The sequence below is a fragment of the Oncorhynchus tshawytscha genome, linkage group LG04 (genome assembly GCF_018296145.1).
Source record: "Oncorhynchus tshawytscha isolate Ot180627B linkage group LG04, Otsh_v2.0, whole genome shotgun sequence".
Classification (NCBI taxonomy): Eukaryota; Metazoa; Chordata; class Actinopteri; order Salmoniformes; family Salmonidae; genus Oncorhynchus; species Oncorhynchus tshawytscha.
In genome coordinates, this window is record NC_056432.1 from 58,969,021 (window position 1) to 58,984,069 (window position 15,049).

At 43.6% G+C, this 15,049-nt stretch overlaps 1 protein-coding gene across 1 annotated transcript; it reads left to right on the forward strand.

The window, feature by feature from the left end:
• Positions 1 to 8,340: 8,340 nt before the first annotated feature.
• On the forward strand, positions 8,341 to 14,837 carry LOC112249099 (proteoglycan 4). Its single transcript, XM_024418749.2, has 2 exons — positions 8,341 to 8,766; positions 12,471 to 14,837. The coding sequence occupies exon 2, from the start codon at positions 12,479 to 12,481 to the stop codon at positions 14,282 to 14,284; it is 1,806 nt and encodes a 601-aa protein (XP_024274517.1). The 5' UTR covers positions 8,341 to 8,766; positions 12,471 to 12,478; the 3' UTR covers positions 14,285 to 14,837.
• Positions 14,838 to 15,049: the final 212 nt, after the last annotated feature.

Below are 15,049 nucleotides of genomic sequence, written 5' to 3' on the forward strand. Positions count from 1 at the left end.
TTGAGAGTGAGTGACCTGGACCGCTGTCACCTTTACGAACAATAACTAACATGAAGAACATTATATTGAACCTACGGGAATCAGACACCATGTTCCTGAGGGTTTATGGCACAAAGGGCCGTAGCCACCCAAGTAGAAAACTGAGCCACTCTGTCTAAGGCACTGGGAGTTTCAAATTTGTTGCACACTTCTAACCTAAATCCAATGACATGGTGAAATTTGTTGTTGAATTCACATTAGTTGACAACTCAACCAAATGTAAATCAAACCTAGACATTTAACTGACATCTGTGCCCAGTGTGCGGGGTCTGAGTTTTAATGAGGTCCGGAAAGTTTAAGCTCATTTACTGCATTTCTATAAAATTTCAAGCCTCTAAAATGCTATTTGGAGAACAGCAAAAATAAGCAAAAATGTAAGCTGCAAGCAACATTGGCGGGGTTCATGCTGTGGGCCCACTGTGCCACCATCAGGACAAATTGGACACATCGCCAAGGGATGAGCTACGTCTGTACTCCTTACCACGCATGGCAAATATCAGAACTAAAAATCAACCAGATCATTCTAAATACTTTTGATGTACAGTACCGGTCAAAAGTTTGGACACACCTACCGATTCAAGGGGGTTCCTTTATTTTTACTGTTTTCTACATTGTAGAATAAAAGTGAAGACATTAAAACTATAAAATAACACATGGAATCATGTAGTAACCAAAAAAAGTGTTAAACAAATCAAAATATATTTTTATATTTTAGATTCTTCAAAGTAGCCACCCTTTGCCTTGATGACAGCTTTGCACACTCTTGGCATTCTCTCATCCAGCTTCATGAGGTATGCTTTTCCAACAGTCTTGAAAGACCTCCCACATATGCTGAGCACTTGTTGGCTGCTTTTCCTTCACTCTGCGGTCCAACTCATCCCAAACCATCTCAATTTGGTTGAGGTTGGGTGATTGTGGAGGCCAGGTCATCTGATGCAGCACCAACACTCTCCTTCTTGGTCAGATAGTGCTTACACAGTCTGGATGTGTGTTTTGGGTCATTGTCCTGTTGAAAAACATATTATAGTCCCACTAAGCACAAGCCAGATGGGATGGCGTATCACTGCAGAATGCTGTGGTAGACCTGCTGGTTTAGTGTGCCTTGAATTCTAAATAGATCACAGACAGTGTCACCAGCAAAGCACCATCACACCTCCTCATCCGTGCTTCACGGTGGGAACCACACATTCGTAGATCATCCGTTCAACTACTCTGCATCTCACAAAGACGCGGTGGTTAGAACCAAAAATCTCAAATTTGTACTCATCAGACCAATGGACAGATTTCCACCGGTCTAATGTCCATTGCTCGTGTGTGTTGGCCCAAGCAAGTCTCTTCTTATTGGTGTCCTTTAGTAGTGGTTTCTTTGCAGCAATTCAACCTTGAAGGCCTGATTCATGCAGTCTCCTCTGACAAGTTGATGTTGAGATGTGTCTGTTACTTGAACTCTGTGAAGCATTTATTTGGGCTGCAATCTGGGGTGCAGCTAACTCTAATGAACTTGTCCTCTGCAGCAGAGGTAACTCTGGGTCTTCCTTTCCTATGGTGGTCCTCATGAGAGCCAGTTTCATCATAGCACTTGATGGTTTTTGCAACTGCACTTGAATAAACTTTCAAAGTTCTTGAAATTTTCCAGTTTGAATGACCTTCATGTCTTAAAGTAATGCTTAAAGGACTGCTTTTTCTCTTTGCTTATTTGAGCGGTTCTTTCCATAATATGGACTTGGTCTTTTACCAAATAGGGCTATCTTCTGTATACCACCCCTACCTTGTCACAACACAACTTATTGGCTCAAACGCATTAAGGAAAGAAATTCCACAAATTAACTTTTAACAAGGCACACCTGTTAATTTAAATGCATTGCAGGTGACTACCTCATGAAGCTGCTTGAGAGAATGCCAAGAGTGTGCAAAGCTGTCATCAAGGCAAAGGGTGGTGACCCAAATATATAATATATTTTGATTTGTTTAACACCTTTTTGGTTACTACATGATTCCATATGTGTTATTTTACATTTTTGATGTCTTCGCTATTATTCTACAATGTAGAAAAGAGTAAAGTAAAACTCTTGAATGAGAAGTTGTGTCCAAACTTTTGACTGGTACTGTATTGTTGACTATTTCTAATGATATTGATTACTTTAAATGTCTTCTTCTCCTGAACCAAATTTTGTATGTAGCATCTATGGATGCACGTCTTTAAACACAACATTTCCCAAGAGTCTAAAACAACATGGCTGATACGAACCAATGAGCTTGCATTAATGTTTTTTTTCCTGTCCAGCAGCGCCACCATGCGGCCAAACTCAACAACCATAATCCACAAGTTAGCTAGACTCACCTCCTTAAGCGTGTATGCCAAATTTCATATAGACATGTGCCCATTATAGCGCCACCGTGTGGTTTATCTAAATGTGCGTAGATATGTTGAGTCTTGACAGTGTTTGGAACATGTGTACCAATTTGTCGTCACAATAAGAAGATGCTTGTCTGATTTGTATGCATTCATGTGCGAGACCACACCCACGTGAATGTTTATTGGTCAAAAGCGGTGTGTTTTTGATACTCGTCTGGAAATGGTTGTGTTGAGAGACCTTGGTCCGGGGCCTCCCGGTTGGCGCAGTGGTTAAGGGTGCTGTACTGCAGCGCCAGCTGTACCACCATAGACTCTGGGTTTGCGCCCAGGCTCTGTCTTATACACAGTGTAACATAAGGATATATGAATGAGTGATGGTACAGAGCCACAAGATACAGTAGATGATATCACAGTATTGGCCTAGCTAGTCATCCGGGTTAGGGAGGGCTTGGCCAGTAGGGATATCCTTGTCTCATCGCGCACCAGCGACTCCTGTGGCGGGCCGGGCTCAGTGCACGCTAACCAAGGTTGGATGGTGTTGACCAGTGCTTCTAGTCAGAATAACGCAAAATCTAACTAACAATTCCAAAAAAAAAAACTACTGTCTTATACACAGTGTAAGGGGTAAAGAATATGTACATAAGGATATATGAATGAGTGATGGTACAGAGCAGCATAGGCCAGGTGCACTGTTTTTCAGTCTCTCGGTCCCAGCTTTGATGCACCTGTACTGACCTCGCCTTCTGGATGACAGCGGGGTGAACAGGCAGTGGCTCGGGTGGTTGATGTCCTTGATGATCTTTATGGCCTTCCTGTAGCATCGGGTGGTGTAGGTGTCCTGGAGGGCAGGTAGTGTTTCCACCGACACATTGGTGCAGCCCTTGGTTGGTTGTGTCGTCCGCAAACTTGTTGTGTGCATCGGAGGACGCATGACTTTCAACCTGGGGGCGGCCCGTCGTCTCCCAGTCAAAGGCCCAGGGTCTCGAGCTTGACGGGAGTTGTGTTGAATGCGATGAGACAAGATAGTAGCTACTAACAATTGGATACCAAGAAATTGGGGAGAAAAAGGGGTAAAATTCAACAAAAATAAAAAGAGAGACCTTGGTCGATACAGTGGGGCAAAAAAAGTATTTAGTTAGCCACCAATTGAGCAGGTTCTCCCACTTAAAAAGATGAGAGAGGCCTGTAATTTTCATCATAGGTACACTTCAACTATGACAGACAAAATGAGAAAAAAAATCCAGAAAAATCACATTGTAGGATTCTTAATGAATTTATTTGCAAATTATGGTAGAAAATAAGTATTTGGTCACCTACAAACAAGCAAGATTTCTGGCTCTCACAGACTTATTTTTTTAAGAGGCTCCTCTGTCCTCCACTCGTTACCTGTATTAATGGCACCTGTTTGAACTTGTTATCAGTATAAAATACACCTGTCCACAACCTCAAACAGTCACACTCCTAACTCCACTATGGCCAAGACCAAAGAGCTGTCAAAGGACACCAGAAACAAAATTGTAGACCTGCACCAGGCTGGGTAGACTGAATCTGCAATAGGTAAGCAGCTTGGTTTGAAGAAATCAACTGTGGGAGCAATTATTAGGAAATGGAAGACATACAAGACCACTGATAATCTCCCTCGATCTGGGGCTCCATGCAAGATCTCACCCCGTGGGGTCAAAATGATCACAAGAACGGTGAGCAAAAATCCCAGAACCACACGGGGGGACCTAGTGAATGACCTGCAGAGAGCTGGGACCAAAGTAACAAAGCCTACCATCAGCAAGGGCATTGAAGATGAAACGTGGCTGGGTCTTTCAGCATGACAATGATCCCAAACACAATGCCCGGGCAACGAAGGAGTGGCTTCGTCAGAAGCATTTCAAGATCCTGGAGTGGCCTAGCCAGTCTCCAGATCTCAACCCCATAGAAAATCTTTGGAGGGAGTTGAAAGTCCGTGTTGCCCAGCAACAGCCCCAAAACATCACTGTTCTAGAGGAGATCTGCATGGAGGAATGGGCCAAAATACCAGCAACAGTGTGTGAAAACCTTGTGAAGACTTACAGAAAACGTTTGACCTCTGTCATTGCCAACAAAGGGTATATAACAAAGTATTAAGAGAAACTTTTGTTATTGACCAAATACTTATTTTCCACCATAATTTGCAAATACATTTTTCTCCTCATTTTGTCTGTCATAGTTGAAGTGTACCTATGATGAAAATTACAGGACTCATCTTTTTAAGTGGGAGAACTTGCACAATTGGTGGCTGACTAAATACTTTTTTGCCCCACTGTACAATGCCACTTGTCAAGTTTTGTGCAGATCGGTCAATCCGTGCTAGAGGAAAAGCGTTTTAAGGGATTTTCACAAATTTGTAAATGGTGGAAAATCTATAATGGCGGACTTCATGGTTTCTTAAGGGAAGTTTTTTTTCCCTTGTGAGGAGAGGGACCTATGGACACAATTTCATGATTCTGGGTCACACAGGGTGCGTGGGCTAACCTTTCAAAGTTTGCATTTTCAATCGCTTGTTACAGCACCTCTGCACTGCAGTGGCCTCAATGGTGGTGGCTCTGCAGGGTAGGCTAAGAACTAGTGAAGCAGGTAGAAGACAAGGAGAGTAGTTAATCTTGTTGCCACGAGATGGCAGGGTCGTGACGACAAAGCCAGGGGTGTCCGAGGATGAGTGGCTGTTCGGGGGATGAGAGTTCCATGAGTTGAATGGTTTCGGTGTGGGAGACTCCAATTTGGAGGGTGACACTCTGTCAGGTGTATAATGAAGCCCGTGACCAATGGCTGCCCATCCAGGGTGTTAATCCTTGAGGAAGGGGTGACAGGTGTTAGACCAATGTCAAGCTCTTGTACTAGCTGATGATCGTTAAAATGACCTGCTGCTCCCGAATCTATCAAGCCCTCTACGTACTTACTGACCCCCTTCACGGTTATCAATACTGGGATGGAGAGTTGCTTCTGGGAGACATTTAGAACTAACATGCTTACCTCCATGGTCGCCCCCCATCTCGCCATGGGGGGGCGAACAGGGCTGAGTAGATGATCCTTCCCTCTACAGTATAGGCAGAGCCCTTCTTGGATTCTCCTTTGACGGTCGATACACAGGAGAGGAGCATGGCCCAACTGCATGGGCTCTGGAAGACTCGGACGGGATGACGGAGTCATGGAAAGAGAAGGTTTCGGATTCCTGGGTGGCAGAGTTCTTCAGCGGGCGGCAACGAGGTTGATGGAGAGTGAAATACGAATGTATTGATTTAAATCCCGAAGGTCACCTCCACAGGCCAGCTCCGCCTGAAGTTCTGTTGGGCCCGCTTCGGAAGACGCTAAGTAAAGCAGCCTCAGTCCTTCCACTCCCTGCAGTCATGGTGTGGAACTCTCGGGCATACTGGGTAGCTGAATTGTGTCCTTGTTGAAGTTCTATGAGGAGGTCTCCTATAGGACGACCGGAAGGAGAGGGATCGAATACCTTTTTGAAAAGGGTGTGGAAATGTATCTCGGATCCAAGTTCTGTGCTGTTGACAGTCCATATGGCAGTGGCCCAAACCAGGGCTTTGCCTGTGAATAGAGGCAACCAAATCCACCCTGCTCTTGTTGGTGGCAAAGTTAGTGGGGTTGTGCTCAATGTATTTGTTGCATTGCATCAGAAATCCCTGACATTTCCCAGGTGTACCGTCATATTTTCCAGGCATGGAGATGAATGAAGGACTATGGGTTACGATACCTGGCATCGGAGGAGTAGGGATAGGCTGGCGGAGGAGATGGCAGATTTCCTCCATATGCTCCTCTTGCTGGGTTAGGCGCTGTTGTAGCCCCACTGAAGCCATTCCGTTTTTAGGTGAGGTATTCTGTAATGAATACTCTGGGAGAAAAATGTGTAGATTCATGCACAGAGCGTGGCAGGATTATTTCACCTTCGCAGAAAGCAGGAATCATGGTCATATGTAGGCAAACAGGCAGGTGAATCAAAACTAGGACTGAAGGCTATAACTGGTTCTCACAAACAAGCTAAGAACAGGCTTAGTCAAAACAAACAATACCTCACAAAGGCACAAACAGAATGACCTGATCTAAATAAGGAGCTGATGAGACCAGGTGAGTAACTAACACAGGTGATATCAATGAACAAAAATGAAAGACAGGGCTACGTTCAAGAACACAAGGAAACAGGGTTACGTTGAAGAACACAACGAAACAGGGTTACGTTCAAGAGCACAGAGACAAGGAACACAGGGTTGACTAAGAAAATAAATACAGAACCTTACACATGTAACAGATTACATGTAATCCTTTACTCACCTACCCTGCTCATATGTACTGTAGCTACGGCCCTGATGTCAAGTGGTTAAATTGACTTACACAGGTCCTGGAGTAAAGGTACTGAGTTACATAATACTGCAAAATATTTCATCATCCAACACAATAGCAGAAAGAACACATTTCCATTCTGTAGAATTCAATTTACCAACAATTCTTTGTAGGGAAACTGTGGTGCAATAGATATATTCTAGTTGAACCGATGCATGAGATTTGTACTCAACTAGCCTACCTGGTTAAATTAAGGTGAAATTTAAAAAACATAATATTGTAATTTCAACATTCCACCAGGAACCACCTTAGAATAAGGTCCTTAATATAGTCCGTTTCTGACTTTGATTGGGGGAGGAAGGGGAGTGTTATTGCCCTCTTTGTCACCACTCACCACACAGATAAAGACTAAATAAGACTACATAAGTATAATACAAACTTAAGTCAAAGAAAGACCGTTGTGATAGCGATCACTTATGACGTGAAATGAGAGTGTGCATTCAAATGTGTAAACCCCATCTAATCTACAGAAGTATGCACTAGAGTATAGAAGAGAGGGGCTAAGTTGAGCAAAGGAGTAAGTTGAGCCACCCTTGTTTCTAGGAAACCATGCACAACATTTATAGTTTGACCAAATATTGAGGTCATCATTTTATGTAGTCTGTGAAGGATGAAACCACATGGAAAAAGTGGTAAGCAAGTTAGGTCCAAAAAATGTATTTTCATCAAGTGAAATTATTTTTTTATGTTAAGAGGTTTCATGATGCTTGTATCTACACCAAAGTAGATCATTTAAAGATTATTCTATACATCAGTTGGGGTCTCTATTAGCTTCTATTTGAGGTCCTAAACCTAGTGTGAAAGTGCATCCTTGTGTAACTGGTGTGAAATGGCAGGCTAGCAGCATTTCAATCGGTGAAGTCACTTACTCTGAGACCTTGAAGTAGATGATTACCTTGCTATGCTAGGCTTTTGTGGAGGGATAGGTAACAATGCTTTAAGGGAGACTGTTATCGATGTGTTCAGAGGGTCCTTGGTTCGAGCACAGGTTGGGGCAAGGAGAGGGACGGAAGCAACACTGTTATATTGATGCTGTTGACCCGGATCACTGGTTGCTGCAGAGAAGGAGGAGGTCAAAGGGAGGTGAGTGTAACCAGTGGGAAATGGCCAGCTAGTTAGCGGTGTGAGCTAGTAGCGTTTCATTGTCGCTGGGATATGAGGTAACAACAGTGCCTGGCCTATGTTAAAAGTGTTGTTTTTTTAAGTACATTGTTTGTTAGGTGTTAAGCATGTGTTAAAAGATGCTTAAAATTATTAAAAGACAAAAAAGGGATTGTGATTGTGTTGAATTGTGTTTGGGAAATAAAGATAGACCAGTGGAGGCTGGTGGGAGGAGCTATAGTAGGAAGGGTCATTGTGAAAGCTGGAATGGTATAAATGGAACAGTATCAAACACATGAAACATATGGAAACTGCATGTTTGACTCCGTTCCATTGGTTCCATTCCAGCCATTACAATTAGTCCATCCTCCTATAGCTCCTCCCACCGGCCTCCGCTGAGATAGACATGGCTTTAAATTTGTAGGTGGCTTAATTTACCCTGTCCTGCGGCTCAATTTACCCAATACCAGCGGTAAATTGTGCTAAGAGAAAACAAGCTATGTTTTCCAAACTGTAACGTTTACATGAATTCTGAATTTCCAGGGATACATCATGAAATATATGTAGCCTAGATATCTTTGTTAGAAAGATTATTATATTTCCCTTGACAGAGTGATGCTAAATGTAAAAAATGGCTCAATTTACCCCACTTTCCCCTAGATTGCACGCAGTGGGTGGGATAGATTGTGATAGCGAATGATGTCTGGCAAACCTATAGGGGCACTCTTCAAAAAAGCACAGTCCTAGATTGCACCTCAGGGAACGAGGAGGACTTTGGTGCAGCTTTCAGTCGCAAGATTCTTTCTATTATCAGTCCGTGCTCAGTCTTGCAAGGGAATACATCAGCTCCTCGACTCTCCTTGCCGTTTGGGTTTAAGGCAGAAATCCAGGTTGGTGAACTTTGTATCTATGTTTTTCAGCTTTTGTATGTTCTTTTTTTATTCTGGAGAAAATAAGAGAACATATAGAGCATGCTGTTGTGGTAAATTGGAGAATGAAGAATAGAGAATGGAGAAAGAGTTGGATAAGCTATCCTTTGTTCTCTTTTGTTCATGTATTTGTATTCCTACCGGTGCGTGCTAGATTTTCAGATTCAACATCTTCGAGCCATGATTTGTGTTTTATTATGTGGATGTTCCAAGGACTCCTGGCTGGGATTTTAACAATTTGTCTGCGCTATGAGGCGTAGAAAAAAATATATCCAGAAGCATCAGGGTGACAGGGCTGTGTGCCCAAATCAATTTATGTAATACATTTTTTTTTAAATTTAACTGCAGAATAAGATGACAAATTAAGATTCAAGCTTAATATAAAAAATACAAACATATTTTCCATCGTGCCTCTACACGCCTGTGGAGCCCCACTAGACGGTATGGCTACATTAACGAACAGGGTAGATAGAGTGGAGTAGCGGTATGTAATGTGGTTGGGGGGATGGAGTCACTGCGCTTGTGCCTTCACTGTCGATAATATATCGTTTAAAATAATGACTTATATTTGTTCTATAATGACACACATCAAATACTGCCATCCATCCAAACGATAAAAGTTATACTATTTACAATCAGGTGGGTTTCACAGTTAACTTCATTCTGTAGCAGGCTAGGATGCACGTCTCTCAGTGCCTTGCTATGGCAACAGGAGTTGTACAATTCTCTGCGCATTTTCTTTCGTCGTAATTCAAGTGTCTTTAGTCAGATTTGAGTTTTAAGACAAAATAACGCATGGCTATAATCTGTGTGTGATCATATTGCTGTAATTGGTTTATCCCCCACACCCCTAAACTGGTACTGTTTCATTCATCCCCTCGCCGATAAACCCCATGTACTTCCCCAATATGTGACAATTGTCATGTGCTTTTGGCAGATGTATATTGAAATCTCATTTTGAAATGTCTGAAGGTTTTTCTTTCAGTGTGTGTGTATAGGCAAATGTCATGTAAACCGATTCAATTAATTGAGTCAAACACATGAAATAACCCCCGAAATTAACTTAATTCGCATGCTATAGCGACCCTCAAATATAGACAGTGATTGGGAGGAATATGAAAGCCTGTTTATCCGATAGTTTAGTGGAGGGGAACAATCGCTGCTCTGATATCAGCATGGATTTAGCTGTTTAGCCTACCGGCGCTGGCCTGGCGCATGGCTCCCTCTGTCTGCATCCCTTCTTGATTGTCCCAATGCAGTACTATGGACAGCTCCTATTATGATCACGCCCGTGTGCTGCAGTTAAAATAAATATGCTATATGGCAGTCGCTCTCTCACTCATCTGACGAAAAAGCCTAATTAGATTCAACAATGTTTGTGACATTTTGGATATTGTCAAAATAAGTTATTGCGTAAAATGTCATAGTCTATTGCTACGTTCGTACTTAGTTTTGCCTCAAAGAATAGTCTTTTTTGAGAACCGACTGCACGTTGAACATTTTCCACCTTTTGGCTTCACTTGATACTGTATGTCAGGCAGAAGAAACCTGTAACCTATAATGCCTGTTTAGTATATCCATTCCAATGGTAAATATTGATTTCTTTGACAGCCAGCCTACTATCATTTTAAGGATTAATTTAGTACTATTATCACCAAACATATCTCTCAGATAACATTTAATTCCCAGTTCTCGGTTTTCTGATAGAGGGAAGGGAAGTTGAGGTATGTTGAAATCAGCTCTTCCACTTGCAAGCATGGCAATGGAATAAGATAAACACTATTTTGTGAGTGAGACCAATGTGATAAACTTAACCCTACACACATACTTAAGCAAATAGTTTAGCTAAATGTTTTTGTCATCAGTGGATGATGCATGGTACTAACTCGGAATACTACTACTCAGTATTATACCATGGCATTGTTGAATAGTCCTTTGTGATTGGCTTGAAGGGCATTCTAGAGCATACATTTTTTCCCTTTAGAAACTGGGTGGTTTGAGCCCTGAATGCTGATTGGCTGACATCCGTGGTATATCAGACTGTATACCACTGGTATGACAAAGCATGTATTTTTACTGTTCCAATAATGTTGGCGACCAGTTTATAATAGCAGTAAGGCATCTCTGGGTTTGTGATACATGGCCAATATACCATGGCTAAGGGCTGTATCCAGGCACAATGCGTTGTGTTGTGTAAAGCAACAGACCTTATCATGGTATATTGGACATAAACCACACCCCCTCAGTCATTATTGCTTAAATAACACACAGGTATTTTTGCATGGTAGAATTCAATGGCTATCATACATTTTTGACATGTTTAGTTTGGGCTGCTTTTGAATGCAAAAGTCACATTTAAAATAGTATTGGTATTGTTGAATTTGATTTTCATAATAGCAAGCTAGGTCTGATGGTTTAGCTGATGGTTTAACCATGGCAACATACTGTAGCTATCTAGTAAACTTGCTAGCTAGCTACTTCAGTGATGTTGAACACATTTGTACTTGCAAATTAACACTTTTCTAGTAGCATGGTATAGCCATGATATAAAAGGCATGGTATGAAAGGGATAATCAACTCGGGGTTCTATGCATACTCTGGAAAAGTATGCATCTCTGTGGAAGGTCAGTTCCACTCCGTTGGCGCGTTGTGGAACACACCTTCCACATCATTCATTATTTTACATAGAACGCATAGCCCCTCGTTGATTATCCCTTACTTAATTCCCACGCTTTAGTGGTTGCAAGTAACAGGAGTGTGCAGAACACGAGTTTGTGGTCTGTAAAATAATATGTTATCTTATCCATGTACCCTGGCCTGAATCTTATCTAACCCTTGCACTAAACGATAGACCAAATCCAGACCATAGCCCCAAAAAATGTATCACCAACCTGTAGTTTTCAAAATACCATGGCATTGTTCAATAGTCGTTCCTGATTGGCTTGAAGGGCATTCCACGTCGTTCATTACTTTCCACAGAATGAATAACCCCTCTTTGATTATCCCTTACTTATTTACAGTGCACTAGATAGTTATACACCCCCCCCCTCTCTCATACCATCCCTCCCTCTGTTTCTTTTGGTTTGCTTGCAGTCATTTTAGATGTCCTGACAACAAGTGCTCAATAGGTTCCCAAAACCTATAGCTAAAAGCATTTGTGTTTTTTCTTTATTCTGTGAACTCAAGTCCCCCTTCCTCCTCTAACTGTGCCTCTAACCTGCTATTCTAAAAGTATACCAGTGGGAATAAGTGTACAACTAAAACAGACCATTATAGGGCAACAGTAGAATGGGAGGCTCACTTGGCACATAATAACATAACCTAAGACTCCAGAGAGTGTCTCTTGTCCTGTGGTTTATACAAGAGCACTGGATAGTTTAGAACTTGGAGTAGTTCCCATGCAATGGTCATTTGTCTTTTAGCCAATAGTATTTGACAGAGTGTGGTTTCCAGATTGAAATGCCTTCCCCCTTTAAAGCCTGACTGAGTGATTTCTCGGAGACAGTAGGCAGGATTGCAATGCCCTGCATTTTCTTTAGCTTTAACTTGGTATTGAGTTTTGTGGTGGGTAATTAAAGGAAATTAATATATGCTATACATATATTTTCAAACGCCACAACCTATCCCACTTGTTAAGTCATTCTGATTGTATTATTCACTTTTAGGAGACACCATGGGAGGCAAGCTGAGCAAGCGGAAGAAGGGGTACGATGTCAGCGACCCAAAGGACAAGAAGGAGGAGATTACTGTGGCTGCTGTGAGTGCCGTTGAGGCCGTGACCCATGTTGTGGAGAGCAAAGCACCAGCTCCGGTCGCTGAGTTGGCAGCGAAGACTGCTCCTAAGGTGTCTGCTGCGGTGGAGGGAGCAGTGGAGTCGACAGTGGTAGCCATCACAGAAGCGACAGAAGAGGCACTGTCAGCTATAGAGGCCGTGGCCAAGGGGGCCACCGCAGAGCCAGCGGCTGTACCAGATGAACCCGTGGCAGCACCGGCAGAACCAGCGCCAGCAGCAGAAGAACCAGTGGCTTCAGAAGAACCAGCCACAGCACCAGAGGACCCAGCACCAGCTGCAGCACCAGAAGAACCTGCAGCCCCAGAAAAGCCAGGGGCGGCACCGGAAGAACCTGCGCCAGCAGCAGAAGAACCGGTGGCTTCAAGAGAACCAGCTGCAGCACCAGAGGACCCAGCACCAGCTGCAGCACCAGAAGAACCTGCAGCCTTAGAAGAGCCAGTGGCAGCACGGGAAGAACCTGCAGCAGTAGCAGAGGAACCAGCCACAGCTCCAGAAGAGCTTGCAGCTCCAGAAGAGCCCGTGGCAGCACCGGAAGAACCTGCAGCAGCTGAGGAACCAGCAGCATCACTGGAGGAACCTGCGGCAGCACCAGAGGAACCTGCAGCAGCAACAGATAAAACAGAGGCACCGGAAGAACCAGCGGCACTAAAGGAACCAGCGGCTGCACCAAAAGAGCCTGCAGTGGAAGAGCCTGTACCAGAAGAGCCTGTACCAGAAGAGCCTGCAACAGCACCAAAAGAACCTGCACCAGAAGAGCCTGCAGCAGCCCAAAAACAACCTGCACCAGAAGAGCCTGCAGCAGCACCAAAAGAGCCTGCAGTGGAAGAGCCTCCATCAGAAGAGCCTGCGGCAGCACCGAAAGAGCCTGCACCAGAGGAGCCTGAGGCAGCACCAAAAGAGCCTGCACCAGAAGAGCCTGTGGCAGCCTCTGTGGAGCTAGCTGCAGCACCAGAAAAGGCTTCTGAGGCTACAGAACAAGCCACAGAGGTGACAGCAGAGATTACAGACACTACAGAACCAGAGCCTGCCGCTCCAGAGCCTGAAACAGAGACTGTTACAGGGAAGGCCCCAGAACCTGATGCTGTGGTCGAGGCACCAGTAGAGGCAGAAGCAGCTTCACCCACCCCGGAGGAGGAGCCTGCATCAGTTGCAGAAGCCGTGTCAGAGTCAGCCACAGAGGCAGCCGCAGAGCCAGAGGCAGATTCCATCCCACAACCAGCTGCTGAAGAGCTCCCCCTACCTGTAGAAGAATCCGTAGCAGAGCTTGAATCTGAAGCTGCTGATGCAGTAACTGAAGCAGCAGAGCCAGACGCTGCCGACATCGCAGAACCCATCCCGGAGATCATCATTTCAGAATCTGCTGCACCTGCTGCTGCAGAGGAGGCCAGCGCTGAGCAAGAGGAGGCTGTGCTGGACAACAAGGAAGTTGTTTCCTCAGTGGAGGCTACTGCTGAGCCTTCTGCCCCTGAGGTCAATGGGGAGTGTCAGGAGCAGGCGGTCGAGCCGGCTGCCGTGTCTGCCCCGGAGCCACAGCAAAAGGAATGTGTCAACGGCATTGACAAGCCAGAGGATGCCGTTGAGGTGCAAAGTTACTGCGAATTAAAAAAGAACTTGAACCTGCCCGGCGACATCCAGATTCCTGAGGCAATCGGTGAGGCAATAAGTCAGGCTGTAGACTTGGTCTGAAGCTAATATAAATGTGATGTACCTAATGATCCGAAAAAACCTCCAACACAAGCTTCTGAAGATAAATATAAAAATGTCTGTTGTGGCAAACGAGTTTCCGATTAACCAAAAGGAAATACAACCACTCAAGTGTAGAGAGGGGGAGTGAGATACATGTAGGAAGAGATGTGAGACATGGATGCAGTGTGCCCCACTGAGTCTTTGTGCCCCACATGTCATTGTAGAGGGGCAGCCTGTGTTTGCAGCATTTGTGGTGAGATGAAAGCCAGTGAAATTTGAGGGATGAGTATAGGAAAACTGGACAACAGAGCAAAGAAACGTGACATTGGAAATGTTGAATGGAATGAATAGTCTTGTCTTTGTGTGTGAGGCTGATGAATATTAAAAATGTTTTTTTGGAATTAGCATTCAATAGTGATCTAATTTAGACTTTCACATATCCTTTCCTTAACTATATGAAAAAATAATGGATGAAAAGTTTTGGCCTTTTATAGTGGTGCAAACATTGAGGAATGTTCATTGATGGCTTGGAGAATAAAAAAAGACTGTTATACCTGATTGTTCTTTTGTTCTTCTATATCAATTATGCAAAAGTCATTTGACATAGGGCCTTATTGTATAATGACGGGCCATTTTAGTCAATTTTAACATGTTACAATTATTTCAACCGTATTTTAAGACACCTTTATGATTGACTATAATAAGTAACCCTTAGTAAACCCTAGGTGCAAAAAATTGACATCTTTTAAAACTGAAATCAGTCCA